At 40.1% G+C, this 25,521-nt stretch overlaps 1 protein-coding gene across 4 annotated transcripts in view; it reads left to right on the plus strand.

Moving 5' to 3' along the window:
* The window catches only part of Lrrc63 (leucine rich repeat containing 63), a 30,081-nt gene extending 9,101 nt beyond the window's left edge, over positions 1 to 20,980 (plus strand). For 3 of the 4 annotated variants that reach the window (XM_040730438.1, XM_013114029.3, XM_040730482.1), the window contains exons 6-10: positions 12 to 110; positions 3,907 to 4,043; positions 9,958 to 10,041; positions 18,969 to 19,208; positions 20,280 to 20,980. In XM_040730438.1, the coding sequence (XP_040586372.1) occupies positions 12 to 110; positions 3,907 to 4,043; positions 9,958 to 10,041; positions 18,969 to 19,208; positions 20,280 to 20,520 (801 nt within the window). In that variant the 3' untranslated portion in view covers positions 20,521 to 20,980. The remainder of the gene's footprint in view (positions 1 to 11; positions 111 to 3,906; positions 4,044 to 9,957; positions 10,042 to 18,968; positions 19,209 to 20,279) is intronic. The other variant, XM_021227684.2, reaches the window with a different exon arrangement.
* Positions 20,981 to 25,521: the final 4,541 nt, after the last annotated feature.

The following is a 25,521-nucleotide window of genomic DNA, read 5'->3' on the forward strand; positions in this document are numbered from 1 at the left end:
CTCTCCTTTAGGGATTCTTTCTTCTGCGCTGTCCAGACTTAACACCTGTGGCTTTTCAATTGATATACCTTAACTTATCATTTAATGACCTCAACTACTTTCCTGTGGAAGTGAGTCCACTTTTTTCGTGTCAATATTGCTATAATTTACTGTTGTAAATAAAAGTAGATATTTTATGATATCCTGAAACAAATACGCATTAGACGGTGTCTACAAAGGCTTTACTTAGTAGAAGTGAAGAAAGTATAGCACATATTTCTTTGAAATTCATGGACATAAGCCCCAAATGCTATGTTACACTAAGCTCTCAAATATGTTCTCATTCTGTATAATTCATAAAAATAATTTATTCTTCTTTTAGTAACATTTAAAATTAACTTATCTGTGTGCTTATCAGAAAATTATAAAACCAAGCTATCTTGGGTGGACTGCAGTGTAACAGTTTTTTTCAGCACACGATAGGACCATCTCACTCATGAACTCTCAGCAGATCAAGCTGGTCCACAGTTGATGACTGGGGGAGGGACAAGCACGTTTTCTTAAGTGTTTGGCCCCTGGTAGGTCAACCCAATCCTGTGGGTAGCCTCATAAGCATGACCATATGGGCAGTGCAAATTAGATTCAATAACAGACTATTTAAAACAAGAGAACATGATGTTGGGGGAATGAATCTGGAGTTAGGAGAAGGAGTGGGAGTGAATATGGTTAAAATACATTTGATATACTATGAAATTCTCAAAGAATTAAAAAAATATCTTTGAAATGCTAGTGACCATATAACATTGTAACAAGTTTAAGTTGCCAGCAGCTAAAATAGGACAACCAGGCATAGGGTGACCTAATTTGATATCCTTTTTATAATAAATGAGGCATTATGAATAATTAGGACAGGTTTTGTTTATATTGTCTTATTCAGCATTTTACTGATCATGAGATAACAGATTGTATTATGAAACAACTTTCAGTATATTGACTTTTAGCAAACTGATTTAGCAAATTGACTTATCTGTTTCAAATAGTATTTAAAATATGGTCTCCAACAGTCGACAACATGCCTGTTTCATGAATCTTACGTCTTGTGGAATGAGAGCATCTACATTTTCATGCAAACCCCTGTGCATGGCACAGTCTGTGCTGATAAGAGCTAGGAAGACGTGTGCAAGTGTTACAGGACAAGGTGCTGCAACGTGTCTTATTTCAGAGAGGGCCACTTTTATGTCTAACATGTGACGCTGGGTTTATTAACAAGGATTTCTAAGACATACGAGGATCTTGGTTCTTCACATTTATCTTTCTCCTGAGCAGATACAGGTGAGGAGTGTTTGCCAAAACAAAACAAAACAAAGCAAAACAACAAAGCCTGTCTACCCACTGGAAAACAGAATGCAGGATACAAGGACACAGCTGTCACATGAGAATGTGATGTTAGCATGCAAAGGTGTGATTGTGATGTAAGAATATGATGCTAAAATGCACACCTGCGCTGTCTATGGGGATCCTTTTAAAAGACATGAATCCCGGAGAGGGGGCTATTTAAGAAAAAGTGATCAGTGAGAGGGAACAGAGAGGGCAACACAGGTGTGTGACCATAGTTGAAGTATATCATGTACATGTATTAAAACATCATAATGAAGCCCACTATTTTGTATAATTTACACTATTCCAAAAAAGCTATGAACAGAAAGTAAAAACACAAGAAAAAAATACACCCGCAAATAATACTGAGAAAATTTACAGGCAAAACTAGAGTGACTGTAGTAATACAGACAAATAGAGTTCAAGCAAGATATTAGTGGAGACAAGGAGAAAGAAAAGTCTAGTAGGAGGATATATCGTTATAAATATATGTAATAGCAGAACCACAAGTGCAGGGAGCAAACTTGGACGCAGAACAGTTATTATTGGACAGTCTAACACCCAACTTTCAATAATGCCCAGAACAACGAGGCAGAAGATAAGGAGGGAACAGAGACTGAACGGCACTAGGTAAACCCATGACACAAGCCAACTGGTAGTAGTAGAATACCAAGTTCTCAATTTTAACAGGGACACTTTTCAAAACAGACCATGTGCCAGGCCCCCAAACAAGTCATGATAAATTGAAAAGATTGAAGCCAAGCATGGTGACATGTACCTGTGGTCTCCAGTGTAGGGCAGGCTGAGGCAGGGAGATTATTACCTTGAGAGAAAACTGGATTACGTAAGGAAATTTTGTCTCAGAAAAAAACTAAAACGTTGAAAAATCATAAAAGTATTTTGGCTATAACATAATGATGCTGGAGATAAATAATTGAAATTGACATTTCACTAATATGTAACATGAAAAATAAAGGACCCAGAGACTGATAATTGGGGTTCAAACTTCGAGTTGAAGATCAGAAAAGCACAGCAGCTGGCCACTAGCTTCTTACCTCTGCTTCAGGCTGAATGGACTGGTCCTGTTTCCACGAATTCTCACCAAGCCTCAGACTGCAACCTCTCCTCAGTGTCACTGGAGAATGAATGTCTATACTGACCCTGCTTCTATCTTTTATACCCTTCTAGTGCTGGGATTAGAAGCATGTGATCTGTTACTCTTTTAGACTGAATCAATCTCATGTATCCCTGGATGGCCTTGAACTCAGAGAGGTCCATTTATCTGTTAATCCTGAGTCCTAGGGATTAAAGGTGTGTGCCACCACCTCCTAGCTTCTGGCTGTTGGGATTAAAGGTGTGTGTCACCACTGCCTGACCTCTATAGCTTGAGTTTGCTTTTCTGAATCCTCAGTCTAGCTGTAATAAATCATAAATAATATATCACCATACTGACATGTAGAAATTAAGCAACTCATTTTTCTTACCAAAAGCTACTTTTCACACGGTATATTTTGATCATGATTTTCCCCTCAACCAAGTCCTTACAGATCCTCTTCTTACCCACCTAAATGTGTTCTTATTTCTCTGTGTCTTTAAAAAACAACACACACACACACACACACACACACACACACACACACGCATCCCGCACAAAAAATGGAAAGCCAAACATACAGGCAAAGGGCCAATAAGACAAAAAAAAATGGCCAAAGAAAAAATGAGACAAAAAGGCTACAAAAATACCGTTGAGTTTGTTTTGTGTTGGTCAAGTACTCCTAGGCATGAGACCTACCCTGAAGTGTGGGTAATATACTCAGTGAAATTCCTTTGGAGAAAACTACTTTTTCCTTTGTCAGCAGGTGTCAGTTGCAGACAGCTTCTTGGTTAAGGATAGAGGCCTGTGTTCCCTTTCCCTTCTTGGCGCTGGGAAGTTACGACAGCATGCATTAGACCTGTGCAAACTCAAGCCAAACAAAATTTCAGCATGGAGAGGGAGGAGGGCACAGAGACCCACCCCAAGCTGAGACCATTGGCATTTGATAATTGCTGGGTGAGGGAAACTCAGTTCTCACCCCTGATCGGTCAGGCACACTCCACAGAGTCTTTATACCCAACAATAGTAGTTGTCTCACACAAACTGGACTCGTTGGGGTGGGGCCAACACATGCAAATGAAGCTGCATGGGTAGGGAGGTGGGAATGGGGTGGATCTGGGAGGAGTTGGAGAGGAGGGGTGAATATGATCAAAATTCATTGTATGAAATTCTCACAGAATCAATAAAAGCATTATTTAAAGGGGGGAAAGTAGGCCCATTGAAATTAGGAAAACAGAGCTTTATAGCCTCCTTCATGACTTCGATGTCCTGATTCCCCCCTTACTCATCATCCGGTGTCACCCAGCATTTCTCTTTTTTTCTAAAAGTATTTAATGAGACACACAATACGTTTTTCTATACTGATTTTATTGTATTGGTTTAAAACATTTATAAAAGACATGCATAAGAGTTTGTGTGCTTTTCATTCAATTAACATTTTTTTTTCTACTCCTCAGGTATTTTGTCTTCAAAATCTACAAGTACTGAAACTGAGAAATAACCCTATCAGAGAAATTCCTAATGAAATCCAAAAATTGAAGTACCTCAGGAATTTCTGCATTGCCTTTAATCTCATCAGAGAGCTTCCTACTGGGTAAGGTCAAGCATCTGAGGGGGACACAGAAGTAAATGATTTGTATTTGTTATATTTAGTTATAAAGTATTTAGTAAAGTCTCAGTTTCCCCCTTTGAAAGTCATAGAAGAAGCATTTTGGTTACTTAAGAACCCTCGTGCTGCTACAGTTAGCAGACACACTTCTTAATGTGGTATTCAAAGTAACCCTCCCGGTTACACAGGGCAGTTAGTATAGCTCTGACAAATGCACATCTAAAGGTTCAGGTGAGAGCACTGTGCATACCCACTGTCAGTGCTTTTGGATATGGAAAACACTGCACTTCCAGGCAGGTGAGAGCCTGTACTCTTCAACGGCTGCTGGAAAGCCAGCGACCCAGGTGAGAAGCAAGGGTAGCCTCGGCTGAGATCCAGGTTTGACGAGTGTGTGTACTGTGGCACTTTGGCGGTCACTGGACGACTTCCTATTTTATTTTACACATTAAGTGCCCTGAGAAGCCCTTGCCTGATTGTAAGCAGGGAAGTGGCATAATTAAAGGGAGGAGACTCGAAGGAAGGAAAGCAACAAGTTCAGCTTCAAATGGACGTGTTGGTTCATTTGAGTTTGTGTTGTGGCTGATGTTGTTACTTGGGTTTTCTTCACTGAGACATGGTCTTGTTAAATAACCCAGGCTAGCCCAGAGGTGGTGATGCTCCCAGCCCAGTCTCCTGAGTGCTAAGATCACAGCATGCAGCACTGTGGTAGTATTTTCCTTCATCAAGCTGGGCTCAGACATTCTGCACACTCACAGGAGAGTGTTGTCCTGGAGACAGGAATTCCGACTCATTGGGATATACTAACAAACAAGGAAGGCTGAACACTCTTTTTAAAATGCTATACAGAGAAGCTTTCTGATAGTTATTAAACTTACTTTCTCCAGCTCTGGCTTGGCATTATACAAACAGCTTAATGACACAGTAGAGTTACAAAGACTTTTACAAATCCAAGTGTGATACTCTTGATCCAAATATTTTAAATGGCATCAATTTAATTAAAAATACACATTAAAATGCAGGCTTGACATACTAAACTTTTTATAATCTCAATACCACAGAATACATATAATATTCTATACAGATGTGGAAAATCTAGCTAGCATGTAATATTTTGCTCACCATGAACAGCTTATTATGTGAAGTGCACATAGTGACTTAGAAACTCCTAGCTTTTGAGACCCAGAGTGTCTTTGAAATTTAATGCACTACAACAAATAAAAATCACGGTATATAATGGAAATTTTGGTTGAACATGTCAGATTCCTAGATATTTTGGATAAATGTGAGCTCTTCTTTTAAAAAAAATATCTGGAGAAACAGCAACATGCCGCGCAGTGATAGATAAGAGGAAATTGCAGAGACCAGGGTAAAGGGAACACTCGGTCTGTACAGAGGCAGCCAGATGCATAGAGAAGACAAGTGAGCGGATCCCCTCCTAGGGGGGTGATGGCAAGAGTCAAACACAACAGAGAAGCCCAGTCAGATGAAAGCCAAATGGTCAGAGAAAACGTCACAAAGCACATTTTATGGCCAGCCTGGGCTACACAAGACCCTGTTTCAAAAAATGAAGGAGATTGTCTCTTTCTTTTAATATGTGGTTACATTTTTACTTATGATTTTTGTGTAATAAGCTGTTTTCCTCAGCTGTGTTACTTGGTGACTAAGTTTTTCCAAAAATGTCATGGGGTTCTTTCACTATATTTTACCATTCCTAGTTAGTTCCTTCTAGCTGCATGTCACAAGTGAGAAGGCACTGGGCTCCCAAAGGCCAGCTCAGTACCATCGATACTGAACGTTTTGGCAAGCCACTCACACCTTGACGTCATTTTCTGTTGGAAAGGCTAGACAAAGGGCACTCGATTTCAAGAACACTACAAAAGCCAAGGGAAAATATCTTGGCAACTGTTTTGTAAAGCCTTCCAGTTATTTCTAAAGCCTTTTCTTTTTTTCCTTGAACCTACATTTATACCATGAAATAAAACAACCAGATCATTGGAAGATGCTTTTCCCCCTTGTATTGAAAATGGATTTTTTTTCCTCACATAATATATCCTAATTACGGTTTTCCCTCCCTCTACTCCTGCCAGTCCCTCCTCCCCTCCTCTCCCTTCCCCTCCCACCTGGACCCACCCCCTTTCTGTCTCTCATTAGAAAAGAGATTTCTGAAGGATAATAATAAAATAAAATAAACACATTGGGATTGGACAAAACCAAGAGAAGGACAAGAGCCCAAGAAACTGTAAGACCCAGTCACTCACTCACTCAGTAAACTCATAAAAACATTACATTAGAAGCCATAATATATGCAGAAAACATGGTGCAGACCGATGCAGGCCCTGTCTGTGCACGCTGCTTCAGTCTCTGTGAGTCTGACTACTGCTGATTTAGCAGGCCTTGCTTCACTGATGTCCTCCATTCCCTGTGGTTCTTGCATTCTTCCCCTCATTTTCTGCTGGGTTCCCTGAGCCCCGAGGGGAGCGAGGTGATAGAGACACCCTGTTTAAGGCTGAGTGTTCAAAGGTCTCTCATTTTCTGTGTATTGTCTGACTGTGGGTCTCTATGTTTGCTCCCATCTGCTGCTGGAGGAAGCTTCTCTGATGGTGGCTGAGCCAGAAATTGGTGTATGACTATAGCAGAATATCATTTAGAGTCATTTTATTGCTATATTCTTTTGGTAGAAGAGTAGTATTTGTCTTTACCCCAGGTCCCTGGGCCATCTAGTCTCAAGTACTTGGTCACCCAAGTAGTGTTGGGTGGGTATATGTTCTATCTCCTGGAGTGGGTCTTATGTCAAATCAGATGTTGGTTACCCCTACAAGCTTGATGCTTCCATTGTACTAGCTCATTTTGCAGGCAGATACCACTGGGGAATTGAGACCACTGATGTTGAGAGATATCAATGAGCAGAGTTTGTTGATTGCTGAGTGTCATTAACTCTTTAGGTTGGAATTTTCCTTCCAGCCTTCTGTAGGACAGGATTTGTAGATAACTATTGTTTAAATTTGGTTTTATCATGGAATGTCTTATTTTCTCCATCTATTGTGATTGACAGTTTTGCTGGGTATAGTAGTTTGGGTTGGGGTCTGTGGTCTCTTAGAGTCTGTAGCACATCTGTCCAAGCCCTTCTGGCTTTTAGAGTCTTCTTTGAGAAGTCAGGTGTTATTCTATTAGGTCCTCCTTTACATATTACTTGGCTTTTTTTTCCATTGCAGCTTTTAATATTCTCTCCTTGTTCCATAAATTCAAGTGTTTTGATTATTATGTGTCAAGGGGAGTTTCTTTTCTCCTCCAGTATCCTGTATGCTTCTTGTACTTTGATAGGCTTCTCCTTATTTAGATTAGGACATTTTTCTTCTATGATGTTGAAAATATTTTCTGAGCCTTTGACCTGGGTTTCTTCTCCTTCCTCTATTCCTATTATTCTTAGATTTGGTCTTTTCATAATGTCCCAAATTTCCTGGATGCTTTGTGCCAGGAGTTTCTTTAGATTTAACATTGTCTTTGACCTGTGTATTCATTTCTTCTATCGTGTCTACAATGCCTGAGAATCTCTCTTCCACCTCTTGTGTTATGTTGGTGATGTTTGCATATGAGGATTCGGTTCAGGTTATCACTCCACATTCCTTTCAGTTTCGGTTTTCCCATTGAGATCTTGACCCGTCTTAGTCATTTCCTTTCACTGTTTGTTTGTGTCTTCATAGATTTCTTTAAGAATTTTATCCATTCTCCTTTAAAGACCTCTATCATATCATAGAGGTTATTTTAAGGTCTTTATCTGTTGTTCCAGTTTTGTTGCAATACTTGGGGCCTGCCGTGGTAGAGTTGCTGAGCCTGGTGGAGACAGACTGTTCTGGCTGTTACTGATTGTGTTTTACTCTGGCATACAGACTTCTGGATCTGGGAATATTGTAATTCTAGGTGCTGATATCTGGTCTTGTGGTTTTCTTTTTCCCCTTGATTTCTGTTGTTGCTCTCTGGTTCTTAGGAGAGGGTGATGACTGTGTGTTGCCCAGTAGTAAATTCTGCTGGAATCCTGATAGATGTGGTCACTGGGTTTTCTGGACATTAGAAGCTGACACCTAGGATAGGGATGGGATGGGGGGGCATAGGAGGGAGGAAAGAAGGGTGCTCCAGGAGGATCTGCTTAGGTCCCTGGGAATGGAGGCAGAGAGTAGGGAAAGGCCACAATGGTGGTCTTCTCCAGAGCTGGGAACGAGACTGGAGGAGGACAGGGAGAGTGAAGACCTGCTATCCGCCAGCTTGCCTCCCTGACCAGACTAGGCTGCAGATTCCCTGGGAGTGCCTCCTGGAGTTGGAGCCTGGGGTGATATAGGATAAGTGAGGGGGAGGAAGTTTGAAGTCTCTGTGATGTGATGAGACAGAGAGGAAATCCCGGAGGCAAAAAAGCAAACTATGATCTTGAGTTGAAAACACAGAGTAGATATAAGAAGAAATTGGGGATGACCACTGAATTACAAAGGATTACCTTACATCTCCCTAATCAGTACCACCAGTTTCTCAGAGAAAAGGAGTTTAGACTAACTGGGATTCATTCATTTCTGATATATTTGGTGATATGTCGGATAGATAGAAATAGATGGAATTTCTGGTCTCCAGAATCTCACAGTTGTACACAGGGGCAGGGGCCAAGAGAGGTTAAGTGACACACAGAAGTGTTGGCTCTTCCAGTTGAAAAGATCTGGAGAGAGCACTGTGCAAGCAAGAAGCAACACCTGGGTTAAGTTTTCCAACATGAGAAGACAATGACCAGGGTCAGGTTTGGGCAGGTGCTGCACAGTGTTTGGAGATACGCAAGGACTGTTCACTCGGACACCTGTAACCAGTAAGTGGTGGCTCACTGGCGAGCGTAGGATGCGGAGTGACAGGTGCAGTGAAAGTAACTGAACACAGCATTCTGCAGATCTCCATCTGCCACACTGAAGTAGTGGGAAGTCAGTGAAATCCTGCGCTCAGGACGCCTTTGCTAAAATCCACGCAAGTAACATTCCATGTACTTTGTGTAGGAAGAGATGGCTTTTGAGAACAGCACACACAGAACGGAGGGCTGCCAGGGATTGCGACTGGTATCGTACTTAGATGTTCAATTCCAGTCTTCAAGAAACCATTTCTATTTGTATCCCCCGGGAGACACACTGGTGGTGCTATAGTTGTATGCTACAGAGCCATTACATCCTTTAGTTCTTACTTTGGGCGCTTGATGGGGAAAAACAAAACAAAACAAGGGTTTTTCACTAGTAAAGTCTTAACATAGTTGGGTTGAACAAAGTCCCTCAAAAGTCCAGGTCCACATACAATCTCAGAATGTGACCTTATTATTGTAATTATAATATGTAAATGAGTTTTCAAATTAAATGGGGTCATTCTGAAGGAGGGTAGACCCTAGAGCCCATGACTGGTGTCCTTGGGAGAAGACCCTGTGAAGTTAAATGCTGCTACAAACCAGGGAAAGCAAGGATTGCAGGCAACCCTGGGAGCTTGGAGAGGAGAACCCTCCAGAAGGATTTCATTCCTCCCATGGCTGGATACTGGAGTCCTGGTTTCTGAACCATGGGAGGCTGTGGTGCTGCTTTTTCGGCTACCCAGAATTCGGGCAGGAAACTAACACAGGCACCAAGAAAAACCTTCAGGTGATAAAAGGTTCTTAGCTGTCTTTTGTTAAGTGGGGCTTTTTTTTTTCACTCCAGTCTTTGTCACCAAGTAGTCTTTGAGGACAGAAGAATCACTTTTAGAGGTGTTCATGGAATGTCTACTACCCATAATGAAAAGAAGTTGAAGTAACTCTCAGTGTCTTAGGAAAATGCTTAATTTCTAGATGTTATAATTCCCAGTGATAAGGAATAGTCATAGTTACAACTAACTATTATTCTTTCTATTTAAGGTTATTTTACCTGCATTATCTTGAGGAACTTGATGTTTCCTACAATGAAATTTATAATATTCCAAATGAAATCCACAGACTCAGGTATTTGCAAAGTGGTAGATATCCAGAAAATTATCTATCCCACTAAGGATGTTTTGGCAATGTGATGAAGAACCTAGTCTTTTCCTTTGTGTCAGCCGCAGAATGTAATAAGTGAATCATGAACTTTATTTTTTAAATGTCATTGGAATATCTAGTGTATAGTGTCTGCAAGATGTATTTCCAATGATTTTTTAAAAGTAAAATATGGTGACCTTTTAATAGAATAACAAGCTATTTTTGTCAACTTTAGGGTGTGGGTATATATAGCTCTTATACATTTCGATATATATGTTGAATATATATTAAGTACATATATATCATTTATTATTACACATACATGTATATCATATATAATATACTCATATATACATACATATATGTATATAAATACCCAAATTTGCTTACAAATTAATAAAAGGTCTGAATTCATCTATGTTCTATTTTTTATTTTTGAGACAAGGACTCACTATGCATCCCTGCCTGATCTGGAACTTACTGTGTAGACCAGGCTGACCTCCAACTCACAGAGATCTGCCTGCCTCTGCATCCCAAGTTCTGCTTCTAAAGAACCTGGCTCTGTGTCTTATTTTTATTATGAATTTGCAATAATGACTAATAGGGAAGAAAATTTTTACTAATTACCTCTTAACCAATTTGCCAGGATTGTCATAATCTTTAAGATTATTTTATATAATTGCCTGTTCCTCCTTCAGCACACACAAACACAAACTTGACACATTAATCGCAGTTGTCTTGAGTTATACAGAATTTTATTGACAGTGTTTATTTTTTTATTTAAAACACACTATAGGGGCTAGGGAGATGGCACAGTAGTTAAGAATATTTGCTGTTCTCCCAAGTTCAGTTCCAGACATCAACATTGGGTGGGTGGCTCACAAACCCCCTAAACTCTAGCTCCAGGATTGGATGCCTGGCCTCCAAGAGCACTGCACACATCTCACACACACACACACACACACACACACACACGTAAGTATAAATGACAAAATTAAAATCTAAGACACGTACTCCTAACCTTTCCAATCTTTGAAAATAATTTATTCAAAACTCTGTATCTGTGCGTGTGAGATTGTGTACTTGTGAGGACAGGGGCCTGGGAGGCCAGAGGCTGTGAACTCCCCAGAGCTGGAGTTACAGGTGGTTGTGAGCCAGCTGATGTGGGGGATGCGAATGGAACTTGGTCCTCAGCCAGAGCAGTAGGTACTCTTAGCCGCTGACCCGCCTCTTCAGTCTCTGGAATCTTACTCTATGTCCTTAGTGAGATTTGTGACTCACTTCACAGCTTCCTTAATGACTATCTTCAAGTATTTCCGAATTGTGTTTCTACACATAATATTTCTCTTATTTCCAATATTAGCTGGTTAAGGTCAATACAAAATAGAAAAGATGTACTGTTTTAGACTAAATTTAAAAAAAACATCAAGTTATATAACCAAATTCCATTATTAGTTCTCACTGCCTGGTTGTGTTTTGTTTTGTTTTGTTTTGGAACACAATCATATCTTCAGCAAAATAAGAAGATGTCTTCCTTGGGTTTTCTAATGTTTCTACCAACTTTTTCAGGTCCTGTGTAGTAACCTTTATGTTTTTCTAGGAGAAACCAGCCTGTTCTTTGTTGTTATGGTAGATACAGTTAATTTTTTTCTTAACTTGTCTTGATCATGATCTCTATTGATGTGAAGAGACACTATGGCAACAGCAGTTCTTACAAAGGAAAACATTTAATTAGTGCTGGCTTACTGTTTCAGAGGTTTATCCCATTAGCCTCATGATGGGAAGCAAGGCAGCACGCAGGCAGACAGGTACTGGAGAAGGAGCTGAGAGTCCTTACATCTTGACTCCCAGGCAACAAGAAGTGGTCATTTTTTTACTAGGCATGGCTTGAGCATACATGAGATCTCAAAACCCACCTCCACAGTGGCACACTTCCTCCAACAAGGCCACACCTACTCCAACAAAGCCATGCCTCCTAACAGTGCTACTTTCTTTGGGAGACATTTTGTTTCAAATCTCACTACTTTACCCTGAACCTTTTCGTTGGTGAAGTGTTCAGGATGCTGCCTGTTCCCCACCTCTCTTTCCCCAGCCCCCACTTTATTTTGGAGCTTATCAGGGCTTGCCAGATGTCACGGCTCTTAAGTGAGCTTGGTGAGCCAGGATTCCTTGGGCCTTGACTAGCTGGTGTTGCAGCTTCCAGGTAGTCCAGGCGTCAGGGTTCCTCAGCCTGGGACCAGCAGCAGGGTTACAGCAGCCTGGGCTGGGGTCTGGGACTTCTCTCTAGAAGACTTCTGGTGAGCAGAGTCTGCAGTTTCTCTTCTGAGGTTTCTTTACTCTGGGTTCATCTCAGATCTCCATCCCCTCCATCTACCCCTCTCCCCCTTGCTCTGTAGTTGCTGCTCTGCTGTCCTCACACTACTAAAAGTAAGAAAAATTCACTCAGGGGAAACTTCATATTGTTGTGGCGTTTGTGATCCCTGGGAAAAGACCATAGACTTAATCCAATTATAATTAAAAGATGTATTGATTATCTGCTTTCAGGACGGACAGTCTCTGAGCCAAATTTGAGATTGCCATGAACCAGGGGTATGAGGAAAGGTGTCTAAAGGGGATCACTACCAGAGGACCTTCAATATCTATGCAAGCAAGCAAAAATTAGTCTGCTCTGCCAAGTTAAGAGGCTAAGGCAACTCAGAACAATCTGTGGGTGTCTGCATAAGCAAGTTACAGAAACAAACCAAAGCAGTTAGTCATATCAGAACAAGTTAGTCACGGCTGTGCATTTTTGGGTGAGAGTCACCGAGTCAGGGTTGTTGGGAGCTTATCTTCCAGGAACTGGAGTCAAGAGACAAACGGCTAGCGGGTACCAAGATGGATACCTAGCACACAATGTGGTTTCTTTAGCCGTCACGGTATCAGTATCAGGCCTGATGGCCTAAGTTCATGGAACGAAACACAGGAGGGTTTCTTTGAAGCAGACTCATTGAGCGAGCTCAAGAACCCTGTTTATGCGGCCCAAGAGGGGGCATTTGGGACAATCACATCTTTGCCCCTAAGCACCAGACACAGAAGTTGCTTCACTGCACCACTGTGGGAAATGCTCCCTTGATGGCATAGAAATCACTGAGGCTTGAGAGAGCACACACTGTTTTAAACAGTCCTGGCTGAATCTGCACCTGAACTCTGGTCATCGCCTGAGATCAAACTCTGGCCATCGCCTGAGATCATTGTGTAGTTTCTCAGAGTGTGTGAAATGCTGGCGCTGGCACAGGGGTGCGGGGGTTATCTCTTTGACTCTGGTCTTTTTGATCCAGGCAGCCAGGACAGTAAGTGAGAGTTGAGCAGTTGCTAAGCAGTCAAACATCCCTGCTCCCCAAACCTTTACTTAAAGGAGCACAAAGCTAAGAAGTGCTCACAATGCACACCTACAATGACATCAACACCAGCACTGACTGTAAGTGTCTTCACCGTGCTCCACACTTGCCCATTGCCCTAAGGGTAGGCAGAGTACACTTTGATCTGTCTCATTCTCACCTCACAGGCTAGAAGGGGAGATGGGGTCTTCCCATGGCTTTGTTTATAAGGATGTTTATCCCATTCTCGAGGGCTCTCCATCAGAACCTAGTCATTTCCAAGGCTCTGCCTCCAGATATATTGGGAGTAAGGCATTCATTGTAAGACTGTAGAGGCATTCTTAGTGCTGCAGGAGCCCTCCTCCCAGCCCACCTCCATTCTCTAGTGCAGACACAGGGTTCTAACTGGCTCTTTCATTATGGTCGTATGCAGACTTATTCTTAGTCCTGCTTCAGCCTGAATGCAGGAGCTCCTCCTTTGCCACCCCGTTCCCTGGTTACTCTACATCTTGGTGAAGACTCAGGGTATCCCCAACTCTGTCCTGCTGCGCCTCTGAACCTTTTCTCCTGGCCAATCTTTATTCTTTTGTGTCACATATTGATGCACAAAGACAGGCTCTACCAAGGACCCCACAGTCACCACACTTGCTGAGGATCCAGAGAGGGCAACAGGAACCAGACAACAGAATACCTACCCAACAAAACATGACCGAATATTTACATCAACAAACACTTCAACTATCATAACTCCAGATGCCTGAACATCGAAGACAATGTGCTTCCTCCAAAGCCAGCAACCTATTGCAGTATTCCCTGAGAAAAGCAGTTTAGATGAAGCACGGAACATGAACTTCAAAATAGCATTCAAGGACCTTAAAAAGCATATAAAAGTACTTTAATAAAAACTGTGAAAACAGAATCAGTTGAATGCCATAACAAAAACAATTCAAGACCTTAGACTTTGAAAAAGAAATAGAATCACTAAAGAAAATCCAAATTGAAATAAAATAGAAATGAAAAGATGCCAAACAAAAATCTTAGCGATAAGCTTCACCAACACCAACAGATTATAAGACATGAAAGAGAAAATTTCACATGTTGAAAACAAGGTAGAATAAATGAATAACTCAGCCAAAGAAAATGTTAACTCTTTAAATAAAATCCAGGCATAAAATATCCTGGAATTCTGGGAGACTATGAAAAGACCAAATCTATGAGTAATTGATATAGAGGAAGAAGATACCCAGGTCAGAGGCACAGAAAATATTTTTTTAAGAATCATAGAAGAAAATTCCCGCAATATAAAAAGAAGAAGGAGGAGGAGGAAGAAGAAATGCCTACCAAAGAAGCATATAGAACACCAGATAGACAGGATCAGAAGATAAATTCCCCATGACACATAATAATCAAAACATTAAATGTACAGAAAAGAACAATAACCCAAAAAGGATACTATAAGCTGCAAAGAAAAAAAAACAAATCGAGAAGTCACATATAAAGGCAGGCCCCTTAGAATAACACCCTTATGGTTTTCACAGTCTCCATTGAAAAGTCAGATGTTATTATAACAGATTGGCTTAGGAAACAGAATCCATCTTTCTGCTGAATCTGAAAAGTACACCTTACCTTGAAGAAATGACATCATCTCAGGGCAGAAAGATGGAAACAAATATTTCAAGCAAATAAACCAAAGAAGCAAGCAGATGGAGCTATTTTAATACCTGACAAAGTAGACACAAGACAAACTAACCAGAAGACATCGGGAAGGGCACTACATAGTCAGTATAGGAAAAAATCCACCAAAAGGAACAAAGAAACAGTAATACACACTGGAGAAAACACAACATCTTCAACAAATGATGCTTGTTAGACTGGCTGCATAGAAAAGAATGAAAATGGATCCATATTTATCTTCTTGTACAAAACTCAATTCCAAATGTGTCAAAGACCGCAACGTAGGAACACATAACCTGTATTGGATTGTTTTGTGTCAACTTGGCATAAGCTAGCATTATCTGATAGAAGGGAGTCACAATTGATAAAATGCCTCAGAAGACCCAGCTCTAAGGCATTTTCTCCTTATTGATTGATGAAGGAGGGTCCAAGCCTCTGTGGGTGGCATCATCCCTGGACTGGTGGTTCTGGGTTCTATAATAAAGCAGGTTGAGAAAGCCATGGAAGCAAGCCAGGAAGCAGTACCCCTCCGTGACCTCTGCATCAGCTCCTGCCTCCAGGACTGGTCCCTGTTTGCACTTGCCCTGACTTCGATGGTGAATAGTGATATGGAAATGTAAGTGTAAACCAAACAAACCCTTCCCTCCCCACCTTGCCTTTTGGTCATGGTGTTGAATCAAAGCAACAGAAACTCACTAGGACCTAACCTGAACTTGACAGAGGAGAAAATGGGGAATGCACTTGAGCTCGTTAGCACTGGAAAGGTATTTCTGGATGACACACTGATAGCACAGACACTAAGACCAAAAGTTAATACATTGGAACCTTATGAAATCCAGTTACTTCTGTATGGGAAAGGGTACCATCATGCTGACAAAGCAGCGGCCTATAGAATAGGAAAATGTCATTGTCGACTATATATCTTATAGAGAGTTAATGTCTAGAATACATGAAGTATTGAAACGAACAAACAAACAAACTAAAAAAAAAAAAACCCTGAACATCAAGATAACAAAACAGTTACAAAATGTGGTACAGGACTAAACGGAGACTTTCCCGAAAGATGAAACATATATGATTGAGAAACTCTTAAATAATGTTCAACACCCTTAGCCACCAGGGAAATGCAAATTAAAACTACTTGAGATTCCATCTTGCACCAATCAGAAAGGCCAAGATCAATAACCCAAATGACAGTACCTACTGGTGGGGAAAGAGAAACAGTATTTATAACTAATGGGAGTGCAAACTGGTATACCCTCCATGAAGGTCAATGTGGCTTTTCCTTAGGAAGCTGGGAACCAATGTACCTAAAGCTCAAGATCCACATATACCACTCATATAGCTGCTCATCCGTGTCCATTGCTGCTCTAGTCATAATACCCATGAACTGGAAAAAGCCTAGCCGTCCATCAACTGATGAATACATAATGAGAATGTGGCACATTTACAATCATGGAATATTATTGGGCTGTTAAGATAATTTAAATGGTGAAATTTGCAGGTAAATGGACAGAATAGAAAAAAAATCACCCTGAATGGGTAACCTAGAGCCAAAAAGACAAATACTGTATACATGTTTTTTTCTCATATGTAGATGTTAGCTCTTAAGCTTTCAATAAGCATGCTAAAATTCAAATAATCACAGAGGTTAGGTACCTAGTAAGGGAATAGTCTGGAGGAGAGGATCTCCCATGAAAGGGAAAATAGAATGTAATGTTCTGGAAAGGTAAAGGGGAACTATGAGGATTAAATAGGAATGTGGATGGAAGAAAAGAGTCATGGAGGAAATACGGGAAGGAACAAGCAACACTAAAGGTCATTTGAAAAACCATATGGAAACTTATTACTGTAGAAGCTTCCTAAAATATATACATAAATAGAAGGAATCTAAATAGACTCATCAAATAATGGGGGAGACAATTCCACCAATTAAAATGTCCAGTGCCAGGAATGGGTGACATCTTGTTGAGTCATTGACCAAAAGGGTCACATGAAACCTTCCCAAATATCACAGGTTATGGTCATGGTTATTGGTTACTTTCTGCAACTTTATGGTAAGGGCCTATTGCTGAAGACAATGCATATTTATTTCATGGATCATGGAGAAATCAAGCTAGTGTCTAACTAGAAGCTTCATCCCTACTGATTAGGATTCATGGTGCTAGAAGGTACTCTTCATGTTACCAGAGGATAAAGGTAATCATCAACCCCCTACAAACACTGTGACCTACAACAGTTACCTGTCTGCAAGATACACTAGCTTAGTAGTGGCACAAATGTTATAGGAATAACCAGTCATTTTCTGCTTGGATACCTGATGCTCCAAACTGAACAAGAACCTGAGACTAGATAGGCTACTGACCTAGGTAAAACCAAATACTACTATTCTGCTAAAGGGACATAGCAATAAAATGACTTGTGGTGACATACAACCGGCACAGGTTCAAGCTAGACAGGGTCCCAGAACTGAGAGGGGTGTACATGTAGGGTCTCATTTCTAACCAATAATTATTTGTAACTGATACATGCTGTCAACGGAAAATTCAAGTTTTTAACCAATGGAATCTCACTGGATATAGTAACCACACTCCAGGGCAGGCTCCATGCCTGTGATTAGTTAGTCATCACCAAATGAACTCCACATTTGTTGTTGTTTTCGTTGTTGTTATTGTTTGTTTAGTGTTTTGTTTGTGTGGGTGGAGCTTTTTGTTTTGTTTTGGCACTTTTGTCTTTTGTCTTTGTAGTTTTTGGTGTGTGTGTGTTTTTTAAATAGAAATAGATAAAGATGTGGTTGTTAAGTGGGAGGATCTGGAAAGAGTTGGGGTAGGGGAAGGAATATGATCAAAACATATTATATGAAAAATTCTAAGAAACAAAAAGTATAGGGGTGCAAATGTTCAGATTGTAGCAGTTCTCTGCACCTGACCCCCTAAGTTTGTGTTACCGGTAGAGGGAACATGATTGTGTCCATCTGTCTTTCAGGACAAAATAAGAGCTTGAGGTTTGCCTTGCATTCAGTTGGCCACAAGAACAGTAGTCAAGCTGTATTTGAAGAGCTGTCCCGTTGTTTGTTACTCTGATCATATTTTACTTTGTCAGCAAGAGTTACCATTAGAGAACCCAGTGTGAGGCAAAGGGTATGTGAGACTAGATTGTCCAGGAGAGTTCAGAAACTCCCACCTGCTCAATTATCTAGAGGCTTGTTTCCCTGTAGAGCATTTTGACGATGACTTGGTGTTTGTATGTCTCTCGTTTACAGAAACTTTTCTGTCTACTTTCAGCACTCATTAGAAAAGAGATAAATGACTGCAGGAAACACCACTGAGGCAATGAGAAAAAAAATCAGTCACGTTCATTCCCTTTGAATAAAGGGAAAGGATTATTAGAAACAATTGGCACAGTGCAGAGTGAGGGGACCAAGTTGCCGAGGAGTCAAAGCATACCGTAACAGTGTATTTTGAGGTTACATATTTACATATTTCACTGTTTTTATTAAGCATGAGTGAAAAACATATACTGGTGTTTAGTTTGTCTTTGAACATAATTTTTTTCTGCATGTCACCACACTGTGCCTTTGTGATATAACAATTTTTAGTCTTCCTGCTTATGTGGCTATTTCTTTTTCCACGGTGAAGACGTTTGCAAATACCCTACGTGTATGCATCATCTATCCTGTTCACATGAATGCGCCTCTTTGCATAATGATATATTGGCTCACTTGTTTTATAAGAAAATTCTCTTGATTCTAAGAAAATATTAAAAAGATATTTTATTGCCACCAGTTTTGGTGCCAGGTTTCAAGAATCCCAGTGCAGAAAGGTGCATGACTATTACAAATTGCACGATTAGCTTTTAAAATACCGTTTCTCTTCTGTACAGGTCACTTGACAAACTGGTTGTTGATGGGAATTACATGACTTCTTTTCCACCTGGGATTTTAAGGCTTAATTTGACCAAACTCCAATTTGATAATACGTTCACTAATTGTCATTTTTGGATAGAGTGTTGCTGGAACAACCCCCCACGACTAACTCAAATTTGTTCTTTGTTCATTGTCAAAAATAATCTACATAAAGTTTATGATTTCATCCCAAAGAAACTTCAAAGGTATCTAAGAAGGTGAGTAATTTCAAACATGCTTTCTATCAAAGCACACTTCTAAGTACTGCACTATAGTGCATACACACACACACACACACACACACACACACACACACAGTTCTTCCTTTACCCATTCTTGCTTTGCAGGTATACTAATGTACTCTAAATCAGTCCCATTTTATATCGTTCTCCAGTTATTTCTGAAGTTCAATGATGGTGGACAGTATCTATGCATCCATTAGTTAAACCTCTTCTATGAACTACTAAGTACACGAAGTGATTCCTTTCCAAAATTGTTTAGTCCCAAGGGATATGCATTGCTCCATTCTGCCCTGGGAGATACCAAGAGTAGATCAGGGTTTTTTTTGCATTCAGAATCAATAAGCAATTAGCACTTTGTTACCTAATCCCAAGACTAGGGTCTTTAGGATCCACTCAGATGTTCTATAACTATTTTGACTATATAAGTAAAGGAGATCACCATCATCCTTGCTGGGACTAGAGTTTGTACAGATGTTTATAGTATGTCTAAGTAAAATGGTTTCCCAGGAATATATAAAAGCCTAATATTGACTCAATAAAGAGATACATATCATAGCTTTGATCTTGATTGTCCCTCAGAGAATCATGTGACAACGTCCTTACCACCAAGGTGCTGCTACTGGGAGATTAACAACCTTTAAGAGGTTGGGCCTAGTGAAAGCTTCACAGGTCCTGGGAGACCCTGCCCTTTAAGGAAAAGTGGGCTCCCAAGTCTTTTGCTTCTTTGCCATACGTGAATGGTTGCTCTGCTGCAGACCCCCACTGTGATAAGAGAATATGGCTCAGTAACAGTGTGCTTGCGTAGGATTCAGAAAGGCTTGCATTTCCAGCTTCACTTTTAAATCATAATGCACTGTGACATATTCTTTTGTGTTAGAAAATAGGTTCCTTGCGCACATATTTAACCTGTAGTGCCACTGTATTAGGATTTAAATTTTGACTTAATAGTAGGTTCCTTATCTTGATGTAAGCTCAATAAAAAAACCAAGTGTTAATCTTTGCATTTGTAGAAACCCAAAATGCCCACTTGATGTTCCTTCCTTTCAGCACATCTCGGTGTGACTGGTGTCACGGTCCCAAGTTTGGTGAAGGCTTTCGCATCATCCGGTCCTGTGATATGTTTGGAGCAACACAGATTCCTATTATGTTCTATGTCTGCTCTCCTTCTTGTTATGTGGAGATCAGGGAAAGCAGTTTTGTTTTAGAAGGTTTTCCTAGTAGAAGAATAGCTCTAAATATGGACTGGGTAAGAGAAAGGAGAGTGAGCGATGTCTCCTTTTATTTGTAAAGTCCACAGACGTTTATATAAGAGTGACTCATCTCTTGGAGCACAGGTTCCTTCCGTGTGGAGACCTACAGGTCTCCTCACCCGAGTTCTCTCTGTGGCCCCCCTTCCTTGTGAACGACTGATGTTAGGAGTCATTGCAGAATTGTGACTTGGGGACTAGAAAGGGCCTTTGGAGGCCGGTGAGGGTGTTGAGAATTACCTGAAGAACATGTTTACAGTAAGAAAAACAAATGCTCAAAACGTAAATGCAGAAAGGGCTGTATTTACATTTTGTCTTTTCTTGAACCCATAGTCAATGACAGGCTAGCAGCTCAAAGCCATCACAGAGAACTCTGTTGCGTGAGGCCGCAAAGTCATGTGTGCAGGTATCCAATGTTAGTTTGTATATTTCTGTGAAAACCTATCCAGTGCTGATCATCTCAGTTGGTTTTCTTTTGAGAATAAAAGATTCAATTCCAAATCGATTTTTTTAAATTAGTTTCCCTGCCTCTTAGAAAACTAGTACAATCTTCAGTGGTTACCTTGACTTTTAGTCCACAAAGCTGAGACTAATGCCATGGGCCCGCACTGAATTTACCACAGCCTTGGATGATAGCCAAACAAGAAAGCAGAACTCACACAATGACACTGCAGAGTAGTATCCTCCTAAAGTGGGGCTTGAGTTTATTTTGAAAGGCAGAAAGATGGCTCAGCAGTTAAAAGCACTTGTTGCCCTTGCAGAGGGCCCACATTCAGTTCCCAGTACCCACAGGGTGGCTCAGAAACACCCGTTAACTCTAGTTGCAGAGGATCTGATACCGTCTTCTGACCTCTGAGGGCACCAAGCATATGATGTACATAGATGCATGCAGGCAAAACACTCATACACATAAAATTAATTTTAAAACAATGTGTAAGTTTATTTTGTTCAAAAGAAGGTGTCATAGTTTGACTAAGAACAGCCCATAGACTCATGGATACTTGGTGAACTGCTTGGGAAGGATTAGGAGGTGTGGCCTTGTTTGAGGAAGTGTGTCATTGGGGGCTGGCTTTGAGGTTTCAAAAGCTATGTGCCACGCCCACTAAGCTTTCTACTTCCTGTTTTCTGTTGGAGATGTGAGCTCTTAGCTGTCCTGCAGCCATGCCTTCATCCCAATTATGGACTCTGCCCCTCTGGAACCATAAGCCCCCCAAATACTTTCTTTTATAAGTCGCCCTGGCCATGCTGTATTATCATAGCAATAGAAAAGTATCTAAAGCAGCCGTCCTCATTTTCTTTATCCAGCTTCTGAGAACCTTTCCTCCATCCTTTGGTTTTTCCATAGCCCAACAGAGCTGGTTTTCATCCAGGGATTTCCCTGAGCAAAAGGTGAACACATATTTTGATAAAATAATTTCAAATGGCACATAACTATTTCATATATGTTATGGGTGTGTGTGTGTGTGTGTGCGTGTGTGCGCGTGCACAAGGGTTGTTAATTCAATCTAAAATAGTGATAATTAAATGTAATGAAATGAACTGATTTACATTTCAGCTTGCAGTCTTTGCTATCATAATTAGAGATTGTCATGAAGCATAAACTATGTAAGATTTGTATGTATTGTGTTAAGAATATTTAAAGATGAAATAACAAAGCAATATCTCTTGTAAGAGAATTATTTTTCATTATACGTATGTGTGCTGTGGGGTATCTTTGCTTATGGGTGTAGATGCTCAATGGAGATTAGACACATAAAGTCTCCTTGGAGCTGAAGGGACAGGCAGTTGTGAGCATGGGGGGGGGACAATGTGGGTTATCTGCAAGAGCAGTACATGCTTCGAACAGCTGAGCCTTCTTTCTTGTCCTTCCAAATAATTTTTCTGATTATGGAATTCCATAAGCACAAATGTCAGAGTTTGCTGAGTAGTATATACTGTAATCTCTGGGAAAACAAACTATGTATAATAAGAGAAATAACTACCATATCACACATAGAATCAAGAAAGGGATATTGACAGCATGGTAACAAATTCATTCAGTCAGCATACGATATGCCTATAATCAGAAAATAAGGTAAAAAAATAACATAAGGTTAAGTCTTACTAGTGTTTAATCTATTTATGATCATGCTTGCCCTGAAATATGTCCTGAGGGAAGAAATATGAATTATTTGTTTTTAGAACTAAAAATTGAACCTAAGACTTTGCCATGCTGGGCAAGCCCTCTACCCCTATGGTATGTCCCTAACCCTCTGTTTCCTTTGAATTTGAGACTGGGTCTTACTAAGTTGCCCACACTGGCCTTGAACTCACTCTGTTGCCCCAGCAGCCTTGAACTTGTTACCTTCCTGCTTCAGCCTCTGGAGTAGCTGGGAACACAGGCCTGTACAACTAAGTGACTATTGAGATTTAGCTTGAGTACTTGGGTAGAAATTGAGAATAGACAATAATGTCTTGAGTATTACAGAGACATTTTATAGAAACAGATACACCTAGACATAGGAACAATGTGAAATGTACTTGACGTTATGTCATTATGATCAGTACAAACCCTGTGGCAAAGATCTTGTATAAATCTACAAGGCAATCATAGTGTGTCAGACATATTGTTTCTATAAATTGTAAAACATACAGTTAAGCCTAAGAAGCAAATCTACCCTGTAAAGCCAATACCCTCTGAAAGTCAAAGAAAATGTGTATGTGCTTATACACATCTATATAATCGTTACTATGCTTGAAAATGCAATTGTTTCCATTTTCAGATGCTTCAAACCGCACCAACAATTACACTCCAATTTTAGACCTAAAGCTCTAAAACATTAGAAATAAAAGAAATATGCAGGGACTTGAAGGCACTGTGATCAATTAAGAAAAAAAAATCTGTGCAGGTAAAACTACTCATCCTACACAAAATTATAGGGCAGGTAACCACACCAGAAATGTAACTGTTATAGGCTGCTAATCAAAAGATTAAAAAGAAGACAAACACATTTGAAACAACAAAGGGAAATATATTGTTTTATGCGAATGTCCACAGGCAAGATGGTTCAGTAGCTCAAACTGTGTCCTTAAGGTGTCATCTGCCTCCTAGCAACACTTTAAAATTTGCCTCCCACCCAAGTGGTGTCCTTCCTTTCTTGTTGGCGTGATAAAACTCTGACTGCAGTGGGCTGTTGGGCACAGATTTTTCTTCTTGATTGAACAGTTCTCCCTAGTACGCATATCCACGTCCTCATCCATTCATGTGTTGAAGAACATTTAGGTTGTTTCCATCCCCTAGCTGTTGTGAATAGAGCAGCAGTAAACGTTGGGGGAGGAAGTATCTATGGAGTAGGATGTCTTTAGGCACGTGCCAAGGAGTGGACCAGCTCAGTCATATGGGTGAGGTTTTTTGTTTTTTTAAGTTTATCCATACTGGCAGACTTAAACGTTTGCTTAGATCCCCACTCCTCTTTCTTTGATTTCAGGAGACATTTTTGACATTAAGATCTTCAGACATTTTGCAAAACAAAAAAAAAGTTTTGTTTGCATATTAATTAGTAATTACTCTAGCATTTAAAACTCTTTCCCTCGACATTTTCTAATATTTCTATTGGCATAGTTATGGTTCTTAGCACAGTCTGCATACATATACACACATGCTCGTGTGGTGGAAGAGAGGGTAGCCATCTGCCATACACACTAAGAACTTGTCCTTAGCTTACAGCCTCGTTTCTTATGTGCTTTGATGTAAAGATTTTAAATGGTAGGCTTTGGAATCCACCAAGCTGTTCTTTTATGTCTTTTATTGATTAGTTTAGCAAGTCCTTCCTCATTCCTTAAATTATTGACCTACTGTTTATTTACTCTCCACTTGAATCAATGAGTCTCTCAGAATTGTATCTGTGTAGAATGCTAAGAAGTTCTGCCTCTGGCTGTGTGCACTTGATCTTCACCTCAGGTTGAAATCCACCTCTCTCTGTGCGCCACAGACGTCTTCTATGGTCAGCCCTTTTGTTTCATTTCCTGTTCTGATCACGGACTTGTACATTTAATGTCAGTACTACATGCAGTTTTCGTTATTTCAAAAGAAACAACATCTCATTACACCTACATTAGACGTTCTAAACTAATTGTTGTTTTTACACAAAACTCTCCAGTCCCTGCCCTCTGCACTGTTGGAGATCAAACCCTGGGCGTTGCACATTCTGGTTCACAGGTCTACTACTGAGCTACACCCAGCCCTGCCCATATGCCTTTTTTATCCATAGTGATCACTATAATCTTTGGAATTGCTTTATCTTGTTTACCACCATAAGAACACCACTTTGGATTTTGGTTAGAAGTACTCTAATTAGAAAAGAACCAGCACTTAGACACAGTTATGGTATCTCTCCATCCAGGAACACTGTATTGATTCATTTATGTGATGATGATGATGGCATTGGTTTAGTTATTAGGGGTTCACATATGTTTGATCTGTTTTAGCTACAGTAGAAATAATATGTATGTAGTTTGAGGTCTGAGTCTTCTCTGGACATTATAAGTGGATATCATTACATGTACTAACCTAAACAGTATAATTTTAAAGCTCAGAGTTTTGCTCCATCTAGCTTGGTGGTATGTTCCTGATGTCTAGCTTTATAAATCTGGAAACTAATTCTGTCTGTGATGACTTTTTTCAATTAAAAATCTATTTTTTCATACAACATATTCTGATAACAGTTTCCCTCCCCAATTCCTCCCAGATACTCCCTACCTCCCCACCCATCCAAATCTATTTCTTTCTCTCTGTCTCTCTCATTAGAAAACAAACATGCATATAATTAATAATAATAATAATAATAAGAAGAAGAAGAAGAAGAAGAAGAAGAAGAAGAAGAAGAAGAAGAAGAAGAAGAAGAGATTAAAAACCAAATAAACTTGAATAGGACAAAATAAACAAACAGAGGGGGGAAATAAAACTCATGCACATTCACACACACAGAAATCACACAAAAACACAAAATCAGGAACCATAATACACAAGCAAAAGACCTGTAAGGCAAAACAAAACAAAACAA

Source organism: Mesocricetus auratus, unplaced genomic scaffold, assembly GCF_017639785.1.
Source record: "Mesocricetus auratus isolate SY011 unplaced genomic scaffold, BCM_Maur_2.0 Super-Scaffold_2245, whole genome shotgun sequence".
In the NCBI taxonomy this organism is placed as follows: Eukaryota; Metazoa; Chordata; class Mammalia; order Rodentia; family Cricetidae; genus Mesocricetus; species Mesocricetus auratus.